General features: G+C 33.5%; 1 protein-coding gene across 1 annotated transcript in view; it reads left to right on the top strand.

Annotated features, from left to right (window-relative positions):
* Positions 1–13,482, top strand: part of LOC115222239 (sodium/potassium-transporting ATPase subunit beta-like) — a 113,917-nt gene that overhangs the window by 99,323 nt on the left and 1,112 nt on the right. Inside the window, exons 2-5 of the mRNA XM_029792398.2 lie at positions 285–386; positions 1,976–2,166; positions 10,265–10,378; positions 12,080–13,482. The exon at positions 12,080–13,482 is cut by the window's right edge and continues 1,112 nt beyond it. Of these exons, the coding sequence (XP_029648258.1) occupies positions 285–386; positions 1,976–2,166; positions 10,265–10,378; positions 12,080–12,307 (635 nt within the window). The 3' untranslated portion in view covers positions 12,308–13,482. The remainder of the gene's footprint in view (positions 1–284; positions 387–1,975; positions 2,167–10,264; positions 10,379–12,079) is intronic.

Here is a 13,482-nt window from a genome sequence, read left to right as displayed (position 1 = left end):
CACAGAAAGTGTGTCAATAACCAGCTGGAGATGTTCTCCTAGTGCTACAAGCTACAGTAACATCCACCCTTAGTGGTTAGCCATATTTAGATGGCAAATATACTTCACATTGTCATGCAGCTACTGTTTATACCTCGTTCAGAGATTTATCATATATATATATATATATATATATATATACACACACACACACGCGCACACACACATATGTATATATATATATTTATTTATATATGTATGATATTTTATTTTCATTGAAACTCTTAATGTTTTTTTTTCTGTAGGTTTATTTGCCCATCCAAAGCCAGTTGGAGGATTAATACACCTTAAGGAGAGTGATGAATCAATAGAAAACTACATGACTCAACTCGATGAATTCCTGGAAGGTCAGTTCATTTTACTATTTTAGAATTTCTGCCTTCTATTATTTGTTTATTTCAGCTTCCAAAAGAAGGAAAAAAGCAACAAAACTAAATTTCTGAATGGCTTATTCATAACCATAACAAAATAATTAAAGATCTGTGTAGTATTTTGCATAGACTTGTTTCTTTTTTAAAGTGAAAGAAAAGATTTCTACCATCTTAATATGAATGTTTCTTCTCTTCATATCTTTCTCTCTCTCCCTCTCACGCACACAATACATATGTGTGTATGCATATATGTATGTATGTATATATGTGTGTGTGTGTGTGTGTGTGTGTGTGTGTGGTGTGTGTGTGTGTGTGTGTGTGTATGTGTGTGTATGTATGTATGAGTTTCTCATTCATTCTTTAAATGTTCTTTATGCACAAAAGTATGCATATCTCACGCTGGTTTGATATCACACCAGTATGACCATGTGGGTAAGGCATACATGAACTATTGGAATTTCATTGCTGATAACTAGTTTTAATGTAATGTCTATTGTAAAACCTGCAAGTCACATGGAGGATTGAAGTGCAATTTAAACATTCTCAATAAACAAGCAGAAAAAGGAGCCAATGTTGAAACTGAGACATTGCTGCCATTTATCAGGATTCAAAAGCCATTTCAGATTTTTGGGAAAATATTTGCAGATGGAAGTGCTACCAGTTGAGAGCTCTAGACACTGGATGCTAGCAAGTTTATAGGGTCATCAGGGGAGAATGCGCACCATTTTGGGGCCTTTTTCTCAACATCATTGCACACCAGCCCACCTCACTGAAATGAAGTCCCACTTGCTAGATCAACTGGTTATTAGGTTTTGCTCAATATTCTTCTAATCATTGCTCATCATTTCTTTTTAACCAAATCCAGTGACTTGCCTTCCCCCACTGTAGTTTGGATATCACTCATGGTGGTATTTGCTTTACAATGAATTAGAACTAGCGACAACAACAGTCGCCTCACTCTGTGACCAGCGAATCCTCCACCAATGAATTCAAGCAATTATAGCTACAAGAACAGGTCAAGCTCTGAAGGAGCAGATGACCATCATGTTTGAATGTATCCCTAAATTTGTATGCCGGACTCTATCTAAAAATACTCTATCTAAAAATGTTCTGTAAAGAACTAATTTTTACAACTTCATGGATTTGACAACTCTTAATTAAATCAGTCTAACTAGATTACTACATTACTAATCAGTAAGACTAATTGTTAAGTGTTTCAGTAGTGTCAGTTCATCTAATCTACTTCTATATCTTGAGTTCATGACCATATTTCTAATGAAATGTATTATTTCTATTTTCTATTGAGTTTGAAAATAATCAAAAATTTGGAGGGATTTAGAATGTATCTAAACATGGGAGTTGGAATATATCTTAAAAGATTTTTACATAAAATTATGATGGAAAGTTTTGATTTAAATATGAACATTATCAAATGAGAGAGTTGCTGTTATATGGCCGCAACAGCCACAGACTGGTTGCTATCAAAAGATTTAATCAATAATGCACTTTGTTCTGGAGATGAAGGAATTTTTTCCAATATATATTAATTTTCTTTTCTTTTGTAGCTTACAAGGAGGAGAAACAAGCAACTGACAAGTTTATAAAATGCCATGGTTTAATGACATGCAGTCCATTTGTGGATAAAGTGTGCCGATTTCCCCTTAAAAGGGCTGGGGATCTATGTGTCAAGGGAAATACTTTTGGATACAACCCAAGTGAAAACCAATCCCCATGTCTAGTACTTACTTTACGCTTGGTAAGGAGTGTATTTCATTTTTATTGTTATTATTGTAAAAATTCAGTTTTGTGTTTAAAATAAATGTAAGTTTAGTATTGAGTTTTAGTATGTGAAAGAAGCAATCTCATCTCTACACATCAAAAAGTAACAACTTTCCTCTTTTCAGATTCTGAATTCTGAATCAAAGTTGATTGAATGAAAGGGTTAAGAAAAAATTGCACCTACACATCTCTGCTAGAAGAGATGTCAGTGATTTTTGTATAAAATGTGAAATGTATAAATGTGTCAGCTAGTTTCTATGCAGATAAAAAACAAATGTAGAAGATTTATGTGGGTGTGACTTATAGTTTTTGGCATTAGGTATACTTTAAATTGGGAAGCAAATCAATCAGATTATTGACATAACCAGAAAACATTGTAGAATAATTAAACCCAGGCATAAAAACTAATGTGCCATTCCTGTTTTTATGATTGTAGAGTGAGATTTGAGGGAGATTTTGATGCTATTTTAAGCAGGTTGAGCAACTGCACAAACGCATCGTCCTTTGTGAGATTGATGTGGTTGATGTTCAACCTGAATATATGTAGGTTGGTCCCTGCAGAAAAATCATATGTTGTGTGAATTCCAAGGGGTTTCAACATGAGGAAGAAGAACTAGACAAAATGTTTAGCAGGTGGTGAGGCACTGTAAGGTTGAAAAAAAAAGGGGGATGAAAGATGGGAAGATTAAGTGGCCTGAGGCAGGGCAGGCTCAAGGTACTGGAGTGCCATGTGCTAGGGGGTGCCAAGGAGGGTGTAACAAAGACAAGGGAATTTCCATGACTGTGAGCTTGTACATGCCAAAGTTCAGCTTGCCCAGGGCACCAACAGCCCTAGGTAGAGGTATGCAGACATTTGTTCAGAAGAGCAGGGACAGTTGTAGTAACAAAAGAAGAGGTAGAGATGAAAGTAAGAACAGCATATCTCTAAGCTAGAAATTGGAGGATGTTGGTGAGTGAATACTTGCCAATCAGTCCCAAATTGCAGGAGGTTGTGAGAGATTGCTAGGCCAAGCTTTTATAGAGGCTTTGTTAGGTCTAAGTATGAAATGTTCTTGATTTTGGAAGGGGAGATATACATTTGTTTCTTGGATATGAATTGAGATTGAGTGTTTGTATTACTGAACCAAGCTGGAATATCATGCCTCCCCACCATCCATCCATACAAACTTTAATAATGTTTTAAAATTCTCCATTTATGGAAGCAGTATATGCTTAGCTTTACATGTTTAGGAGTATAGAAGCAGAAGTGAAGACAGAGTAAAAGATTGTCTTCATGTGGTTATTGTGCTGAAGGAGAAACTGACTGATGTGGCTGAACCTTCAGTTGATAAAATGTGAATTGAAGACCTTACTGACGTAACATGTTGCAAAGTTATAGTTTGACAAGAAGCAAGAAGGTTTCTGAGCCAAAATGATAAAAATGCAAGCTGAGAAAATGTCTTAGTCCAGAGTGTTTTTATACCTGATATAGTTACAGGTTTTGTTGATGCCAATGCCACCAAATTTCCCAAAGGCAAGAGACCTCTAGAGAGTTACATAGCAGAGGAACTTACTGAATGATAAAAAAATTGGGAAATGTTTCAGAAGAGACTAAAGAATTCTGAGGGAGATATAAGCTCTCTCTGAAGTGCCTAGTTGGATTGGCAAAACTGTTAGGGATGCAAGAATATGTAAATACTAACAGTAAATACTAATATGTAAATACTTCAGAAAGCAAACATTGTTTCAGTTTCTGCAGTAGCAGCATAGTGGTAGAAGTGTGATAATCCAGTGAAGCTGAGTACATAGAAGTCAATAAGGATAACCACTTTGAGGAAATGTGAAGTAGGATATCTTTAAAGCAAGATGTAAGATATGTAGAAGCTAACAATGATTGAAAACATTTGGCGTACGGTAGAGATAACAAATGAAATTAGAGAAATTGTGAGAAGAAACTGGGAGCCATTTGTACAGTATATTACAGACTTTTAGGCTCTTCTTTGCTCAAACTGATCAAAGAAGATGCTGGAATTACTAGCATTAAGTAATACATAGCTGTAGAGCTGATACATAAAAAGATGTAATCTGGGCAGTGAAAATTAAAAACGTTACATATATTATCTAGTTTTAATTACTGCATGGTTGATTACACTTTTTTTTTCCATTTATTCCTTGTAATTATTTGTGTTTCTTACATTTTTAAGAATTTTAAGAATAAGAAAGGAGTTTTAGATTTAACACAAATTCCAAGAGAAAAAGAAGAATTAATTTGGAGAATTTTGTCAAGTATCTCTTTACTGTAGACTCTAATCCAGGAGAGATTGAAGAGAAAAAATACTACACCTATGTTTTAAATGGTTAAAACAGGAGTTAGAATAGACTCAGTAAGAAATTTCAAGGAGAAATTCTCTCAATCAAAACTGGAGAGGGTTATGGTATTGGTCTGCTGCACTTTCAAGAACAAAGATTCAACCAGAAATATAGACTGAAATAACTTGATATACCTCCACCCATACACTTGTATATGGGGAAAAGAAATACAAGGAGGACAAGAAGAGACACTGGAAATTGTGTGGATCTGTCACTTTTGTATTGCAGTATAGACAGGAAGTTAAAACACATTTGATGAAGAGACCATTTGGTTTAAGGAAACAGGGTCATTTGCAAGACCTATTGACCTCCAAAGGCTACAAGATCATATCAAGACTGCACACAGTTGAAGGCAGTGAGGCAAAGGATATGAGACTGATGGTACTGAGAAGAAGGCCTAATTGTTACACATGTAACAGTAAAAATCACTTGAGAGATTATTTCCTCCAAAGAAACAGAAAAACTAGGAAAGGAAATTAGAAAGAAAGCCCCAGTTTCAAGAGCACTATCAATCACAGCTTTGGTAATGTTGGATATCACCTCATCTTTATCTTGGAAATAAGTGAGTAGCCACCCAGTCTCCTGACTGTAGCAACCAGCAGCACCACTCCATCAGCATGTGATGAAAGAAAAGTAATGGTTCTGAAGAAAAATACTCAACCACATAACTACAAACACCAGGAACTCTCTTAACTCAAAAAGTCTTGTCACTTTGTTAGTGATGGGCTTGAACTCTCTCAAGAAGAACTTAAATTAATCTCAAAGAAAAACCATACAAACGCATACACACAAGGTGGTAATGATTTGAGGAAGTTGCAGTCTCTTTACTTATAGCTGGTCTTGCTTCATAAAACTTGATATCAAAAATATAACTGTATTTTAGTAAGATAAATATCTAAAATAGAAATGTATTTTAAGATATTAATAACTGACTTTGGTTTAACTTATAATGTTTAACAATCATTTATGTCTTACCTTTGAACACTTTCATAAACTATGGATATATTGCATGTTATGCAACATGAAAAAAATGAAAAGAAAATATATACATAAATGTTATTTTAGCAGTTTAAATTTTTAATATAGTTTTATAAAGAAGAGTAAATATAGACACGTCAGTAATAATTCAAAGATTATTTAAAATTGACTTTCTTCTTTATTATTATTCCAATATTCACTGCATAAAAAAATATTTACGTGGTTACCTGATGGATGATGAAACTCTCAGATGCAGTACAATCAATGATCAGTCCAGCTTTTGAATATAACTATTAGAATCTACATTTTTGTACTGGGTTCCCTATTACTGAAAATGATTTTATTCCCCATATAAACATGTGGTTGACAAATTTGCTTTGTAGCCACATGGTCCTAGGGTTCAGTCCCACTGCACCCCACAAACTGAGTTATTTTCAACTACAGCACTGTTTTGACTAATACTGTGTGTATGAATTTGGTAGGTGGAAACTATTAAGTGGCAACCTATTCTGTATACATACACATATTATGTTTGTGTGTGTGTGTGTGTGTGTGCACGCATGCATGTGTGTGTGTATGTACCTGTGTGTGTGTGTGTGTGTGTGTGTGTGTGCACGCATGCATGTGTGTGTGTATGTACCTGTGTGTGTGTGTGTGTGTGTGTGTGTGTGTGTGTGAGTATGTGTGCGTGTATAAATATGTTTGCTTGGCATTTGGTACTAGTGGATATTTACTACTGAGGAAGCTAAAAGAAAGCCAGAATCCCAGATTAAGGAATGCTACTTGCCACTGCCACTACTGGTCTCTATTGCTGTTCAACAGTTTGTAACTACATTAAGTATATATACAGATTACACACACACACATATATCTATGAAGAGATAGATAAATAGACAAGACAAATAGATGGATGGATGGTTGGATGGATGGATGGATGGATGGATGGATGGATGGATGGATGGATGGATAGATGGATAGATAGATAGATAGATAGATAGATAGATAGATAGATAGATAGATAGATAGATAGATAGATAGATAGATAGATAGATAGATAGATAGATAGATATACAGACAGACAAGCAGATAGATTAATGAATATCATACCAACAAATTATGTTAGACTTTTTTGTGTAAAGGTACTAATGCCATGCATTTAACAGATGGGGTTGTTAAGTTGAACAATGCTAAAAAAACAATAACTGTTACAGAAGTTCTTTGTGTAAAGCTTTTCAGAAAAGAGAAAATGTTATTACTGCCCAACCATGGCATTTAAGAAACTAATTAAAGGAATGAGCAGAAGGATTTTGTGTCCACTCCCCACTATCATGATATGATACTGCTCTTGTGGCAAGCAAACTTAAAGAGATCACATACACTCCAAACCAAACCCTCCAAAAAAGATAATGCCATCACAATGTGATCTGGTTTACATCCTTTCTTTTCTTCATGTAAATGTTATCATCTAATTTTAAGTTAGGTGATACACATTTCTCCACAAACATAGGTATAGAAAGTATGACCCTAATGACAGGATAGGGGGTTGTATTCAGCTCATCTTGGAAGCATTAACTACTATAAAAGGCATCACTAGGAATATTACTTGTCACATGGTGAAGCCTGTGCCAAATCTAGACAAATCAAGAATCAGGCCTCAACCTACTAGGAGTTGAAAGATTGAATATAAATATAATAAGTCAGATGGTATTTATTGCACATTCTAAGAAAGCACAAGAATGATTGAATCTAGGATTATCCCCACTACTCTTAAAACAATAAACTGGCAGAAGAAAGTTACATAGAAAACATTACATGGTTTAAGCCCCTTCTTGCTTTTTTGGAATTAATGTAGTCTCAGATTATCCTGAAATTTTCTATAGGGCTTTGGAGAAGCATTGAACTCCTAGTAAGCATAGTAAAATCTTTAATGGGTATACAGAGAAGTTTGTGTATTCTATAATGCTTACTTTAGCTAGTAAGATAGCAACTGTTAACGATAAATTAAATAGGTTTAATAATAAGGTGTGTACTTTTAATTTCCCTCTCTTAGCAACAGCAATAATACAAATGCAATATCCAGTGTCTCTTCAGATAGTAATCCTAATAGTATGTGTAACTATGGGGATCAAAATATATGCCCTTCAAATAACCAATTGCTTAGAAATAATTTAGTTCATAAATGTTCTGTTAAAACAGCAGATAAAGTTCATTATTGCAGAAGTGCCATATCTAAATTCAAATTTAGATTTCCTTATCATATACATCTCTTTTATAATAAAAGGAAAGCTCTGAGCATCTTCCAAACTAAATTTATCTTGGATCTCAAAAAGAGCAATAATGACTACTCAATTTTATGGTCAGTTATATCCATACATCACTCCCATACACAGAAGGTGGCTGTAATTTATGCTCAATGGAAGCTCTTGAAATTTTCAGGTATAGATCAGCTGTAATTAACAAGCATAACAAATTATTATGCTTGTTTCCAAACAATTCAATAAAACTTTCTTGAAAATTCCATTTAACTAACATACCTAATTTTAACAGAGTCAGAGATAGCATTCTTATTCTTTGTGTTTCTCCAGCATTATAACAGGTGATTGTATAAAAAGTGTTATCTATATCTTAATAGCATCCTGCTTAAATTTTTCCTGTATGATCAATAACTTATTTTTTAATGATTTTATTTAATTTCAACCCTAATTAGTTTAATATCAGGCAATAACTCCTATGGTGGTCTTATAGCTTTAGTCTGTACTTTTATTCTTTTTATTACTTGTCCTCATTACTTGTTTTCTTTGTTTTAAATCTTATCAATATCTCCATATTCTCTTTACATTTTTATTCTTCCTATCAATGGTACTTCTAAGAATATAGTAATAAACTGTATGGGGAGTGTGATGAGAAGGTTATAATAATAATACATGAAAGCATAAAATTTATATAAAATTTATTTTTTTGATATAAAATCATGCAGCAATATATGAATCTAATATAAAAATGCAAAAAATATTTATATGTACATACATAATTACTAACATGCATACACATATATGCATGTATAATACATACATGTACATACATCAACATGCATATTAAGAAAATTATTAAAAATGATGAAAAGTAATACTTTGTAATAATTAATAAAAATTGTAGTAACTCCATGACTGCAATAGAAACAAGATTAAATTAAAATCGCCATCTGTATATCATACTAAATTTATATACACTGTTGAAAGGTATGATGCTATAATTTCATTTTAGAGAAAGTTTTCTTTTACACCTTGCTTTTTAAACATGTCTGTGAAGATAGATAGATGGACAGACAGATGGACAGATGGACAGACAGATGGACAGATGGACAGACAGATGGACATATTAACTGAGGTGCTGAGTTGATACATTTGTGAATTAGTTGTAAATAAATTTATATGTATTGATTAATAAGCATATTTTTAACCTCACACATGACATCAAAGTTAAACCAGGGATTTCTCACTTCAGAACATTGAAGAACCACTCACCTGGTTTTACAAGTTCATTAAAAGTGTTTACTTCATTCAAGTTACAGGGAATGAGAAAGAGAGGAGGAGAGATAGAGAGAATTGCTAATGACTCTAAAAATTATGAAGAACAGCTGGCACTATACTAATTTTGCACATCAGTGAATTTGCTGACAATGTTTATTTACTAAAGTACTTTTTATAGATTACAGTTGAATGGATACTCTCTCTTTACTCTTTTACTTGTTTCAGTCATTTGACTGCAGCCATGCTGGAGCACCACCTTTAGTCGAGCAAATCAACCCCTAGGACTTATTCTTTGTAAGCCTAGTACTTATTCTATCGGTCTCTTTTGCCGAACCGCTAAGTTACGGGGACGTAAACACACCAGCATTGGTTGTCAAGCGATGCTGGGGGGGGGGGGACAAACATATACACATACATATATATATATATATATACATATACATATATACGACGGGCTTCTTTCAGTTTCCATCTATCAAATCTACTCACAAGGCTTTGGTCAGCCCAAGTAGAAGACACTTGCCCAAGGTCACACACAGTGGGACTGAACCCAGAACCATGTGGTTGGTGAGCAAGCTACTTACCACACAGCCACTTCTGCACTTATATTGAACATTTTCCTGGATTCGTTCAGATAATTTTATTCTATGTGCATTAATGACATCAAGCCTTTTGGGGAATGCTATTTCAAATAGGCTAAGCACTGTTTCTTGGCTGTGAGGTTTATATTTTACCAGCTTAAGAATACAGAAAGTTAAGTATTGCTTCTATGGAGTGTTGTTGTTGGTCAATGAATATCAACTTGAATTAAAATTTTATAATTACCAATTTCCAAGAGGTCACCCAACAATGCACTTCAAGTGCAGCTGACAACAGATGACAATCAAATCAAACAGGTATTTTATCCACATTAAACTGCAGCTACCAGCCCAATAATTTTGTCCACTTTTGTATAAACCTAGTTTGACATTAATTTCTCATGTATTTCTTGAGCTTACAAAGCAATACATATCTAACATGATTTTTCAAAGACTATTTTAATTAAGACTTAATTATCTAGTATTTTCACAGATACCTATGTCCAATGATAGACATCTGGCTAAATGTTTCTGGAGATGTTTGACTCCAATAGAAGATCATATATTTAAATTTTTTACACTTCTTTAACCACATTGATTGAGTTTGTTATGTAATTAATATAATGATTTTTTTTTCCAGCCTCAAGAACTGAGACCAATTCCATTTTCTGAAAATGACACAAATTTTCCAGTGAATTTAGAGGAAATGCTAGACATTGAACCATGGACATTACCTGTAACGTGTCAGGGAAATGTAAGTATTTATTATCATAACCACAAACATTCATAAGCAAATTAGTATAACCCTAATAAAATTACCTACAAGATACTATCTGGTCACTTGACTTTCTAGAAATACAAGCAAAACCTCTCTTATATTACAATCTACAATCTTAAATAAGAACTGGCATGGCAAGAAGCTTGCTTCCCAGCCACATGGTTCCAGGTCCAATCGCACTGTATGGCACCTTGGGCAAGTGTCTTCTACTATAGCCTCAGGCCAACATATATATATATATATTATATACATATATATATATATACATATATTATATATATACACACACACATATATATATATATATACACACACACACACATATATATATATATATATATATATATATATATATATATATATATATATATATATATATATATATGTATGTATGTATGTATGTATATATTCATGTTTGTGTGTGTCTGCGTTTATCCCCCTGCCATTACTTGACAACTGATGTTGGTGTGTTTTCGTCCTTCAAGCTTAGTGGTTCGGCAAAAGAGACCCATAGAATAAGTACTAGGCTTACAAAGAATAAGTCCTGGAGTCGATTTGTTTGAGTCAATTTGTGCTCCAGCATGGTCACAGTCAAGTGACTGAAACAAGTAAAGAATAAAAGAATAAAAGAATACAACTCTAGAAAAAATGTACCTCAACAAAATTCCTTCTAACCCATGTGAGTATGGGAAGGTGAGGAGCTATATGAAACCTTGAGTAAGTGTTTTCTTTTATAGCCCTGGGCCAATCAAAGCCTTGTGAGTGGATTTGGTAGGTGGAAACTGAAAGAAGCCCATCATATGTGTGTGTGTCTTTGCATCTGTGTGTCCCCCATCACCACTTGACAATGTTGTTGGTGTGTTTACATCCCCATAACTTAACAGTTCAGCAAAAGACAACAATAGAATAAGTACCAAGCTTTAAAAATAATAAAAAAGGCCTGGGGTCGATTTGTTTGTCTAAAACCCTTCAAGACAGTGCCCCAGCATGACCACAGTCAAATGACTGAAACAAGTAAAAGATAAAAGATAAGCACATACATTTATGCCAAACAACAACAGTTACAATTATTATAATAAACTAATGAATTTTAGATAACCTTTCAATTAACACATCATATTAACATGATATACTTTGTTTTACTGTAAAGAGTATTTCAAGTTGTTTTAATCCATCTCATTAGTTTCATGTCAAATCATCTCAACTTTCTTTGATGCTTTAGCATGTAAACTAATCATATCTGGCTCAAATATTCTTCTTGTTTTATGTTCAAACCCAGCCAGATCTGGTTTCTCACAACCACCCTACAATGTCATTCTAAAATTAAACAATCACATCATCAATAACTTGAAGCTTAAAGATAATGCATTATTAATTTAAAACAATGTGAATGAATAAGTATTACATTTCATAGAAGAATCTGAATGCTAAAGGGTTAAATTGAAGTTTAGGCCTCACTCAAAGAGCATGTGACAGCAGATATAAGAAGATGAGATGAGAGACTGCTAAAGATATTCCAAACTGTACATCAGCTTCCTTGATCAGATGCTTGGATTTTAAACCTAAATACTCTTTACATCATGACTAAGTATGGTTGCATGTATATAATAACTATTTAAATGTTTGTTTATTTTCTGAAATTATACTTCATTTTGGGCTGTTTTATCTTTATTTTAGACCCCAGTGGATCAAGATAATATGGGTGAAGTGATTTATAAACCTATGGCTGGTTTCCCTCTTTATTACTTTCCATACCATGGACAGGAAAATTACTTGTCCCCTCTGGTTTTCATCATGTTCAAAGGAATCAAAAGATCAATGGCTGTGACAATTACATGTTCAGTGTGGGCTTCCAACTTCAGAGAAGGATCCTATCAAACTACTTTTAGCTTACTTTTGGACTGAAAAAAAAAATCATTGATTAAAAAAAAATGACTATCATAAACAAGATTATCAAGGATCTATCAACTTTGCACCTGGTTTGCTATTCTAACAATAGCATTTCAAGTGTTCAAAACGCATCCATTCCAACTGTTTCTAATTTAGTACCATGTAGTGTAAGCTTCTGTGACAACAAGAGATGTCAGAAAAGAGAGCAAAAACAGGTAAATTCTGGGCCATTTAACTCCTATTGAGACACACAGTGCCTCAACTTGACTAGTAACAAGTCTATTTATCAACTGGTATACCTGCAACATACTACTGGCATCTTGTTATACTTTAACCATAAAACCCTATCCAAGTATACCATTATCTCATTGTTTCTCATTCCACTCCTTTTTCGGTGCCAATAGCTTTCTTCTAACTGGAACTTTGCAATACATATGTTTGTTTTTGATTTTCTCATTCTTTTTGTTTCATTCTGACTTAATACACACATTTCCAAAAATTACATATATTAATTTTCATGCAATTACACACAACAGGATTTCTCTATAATTTTATTATTTTTTTCTCTCTATCAGATTTAAATAATCAAAGATATCAGTATCCTTTCAGTTGCTGGAATTCTTAGGGGATCAAAAGCCACTGAAAATCAGTTGACAGAAAGATGCTATCAATTATCATTTACATTTGGACACTATTCTGTTAATGATCTAGTCATTAAATAATTCTTTAATTCTTTAATTTATAAAGGCTAACAGCTAATAAGTTTCAGAAAACTACAATATTATCAGAGGTTTTATTAGCATTTATTTGTTACTTTACCTAAGACAGTTGCTGAAATTTCCCTGCCATCACTACTGAGATGCTCCATCCCATATGTCTGCAAAGCACTAAAGCTATACTTATACCATTACCTCTGGTGTTACTGGGATGCAAATCATTCATGAGATATGTATCATTTCATCATAATATAATTGTCTATGCAAACCTTCCTAACATATAATATGAGTTCCCTAGTCATGTTCACAAGAATTAATAGCTGATGTCTAACACAAATATTACAGCTAACTCGAAAGGATAACATTGAAGCTACCACACATGACTTTTCCAACTTTTTATTCTCCACTGGTAATTGAAAAGAATTGTAGCGTAATAGAGCTCAACCTAGTTTTCATGACATCAAACTTTCTCCA

The sequence above is a fragment of the Octopus sinensis genome, linkage group LG19, assembly GCF_006345805.1.
Source record: "Octopus sinensis linkage group LG19, ASM634580v1, whole genome shotgun sequence".
Taxonomy (NCBI): domain Eukaryota; kingdom Metazoa; phylum Mollusca; class Cephalopoda; order Octopoda; family Octopodidae; genus Octopus; species Octopus sinensis.
This window is presented reverse-complemented; position numbering and strand designations above follow the sequence as displayed.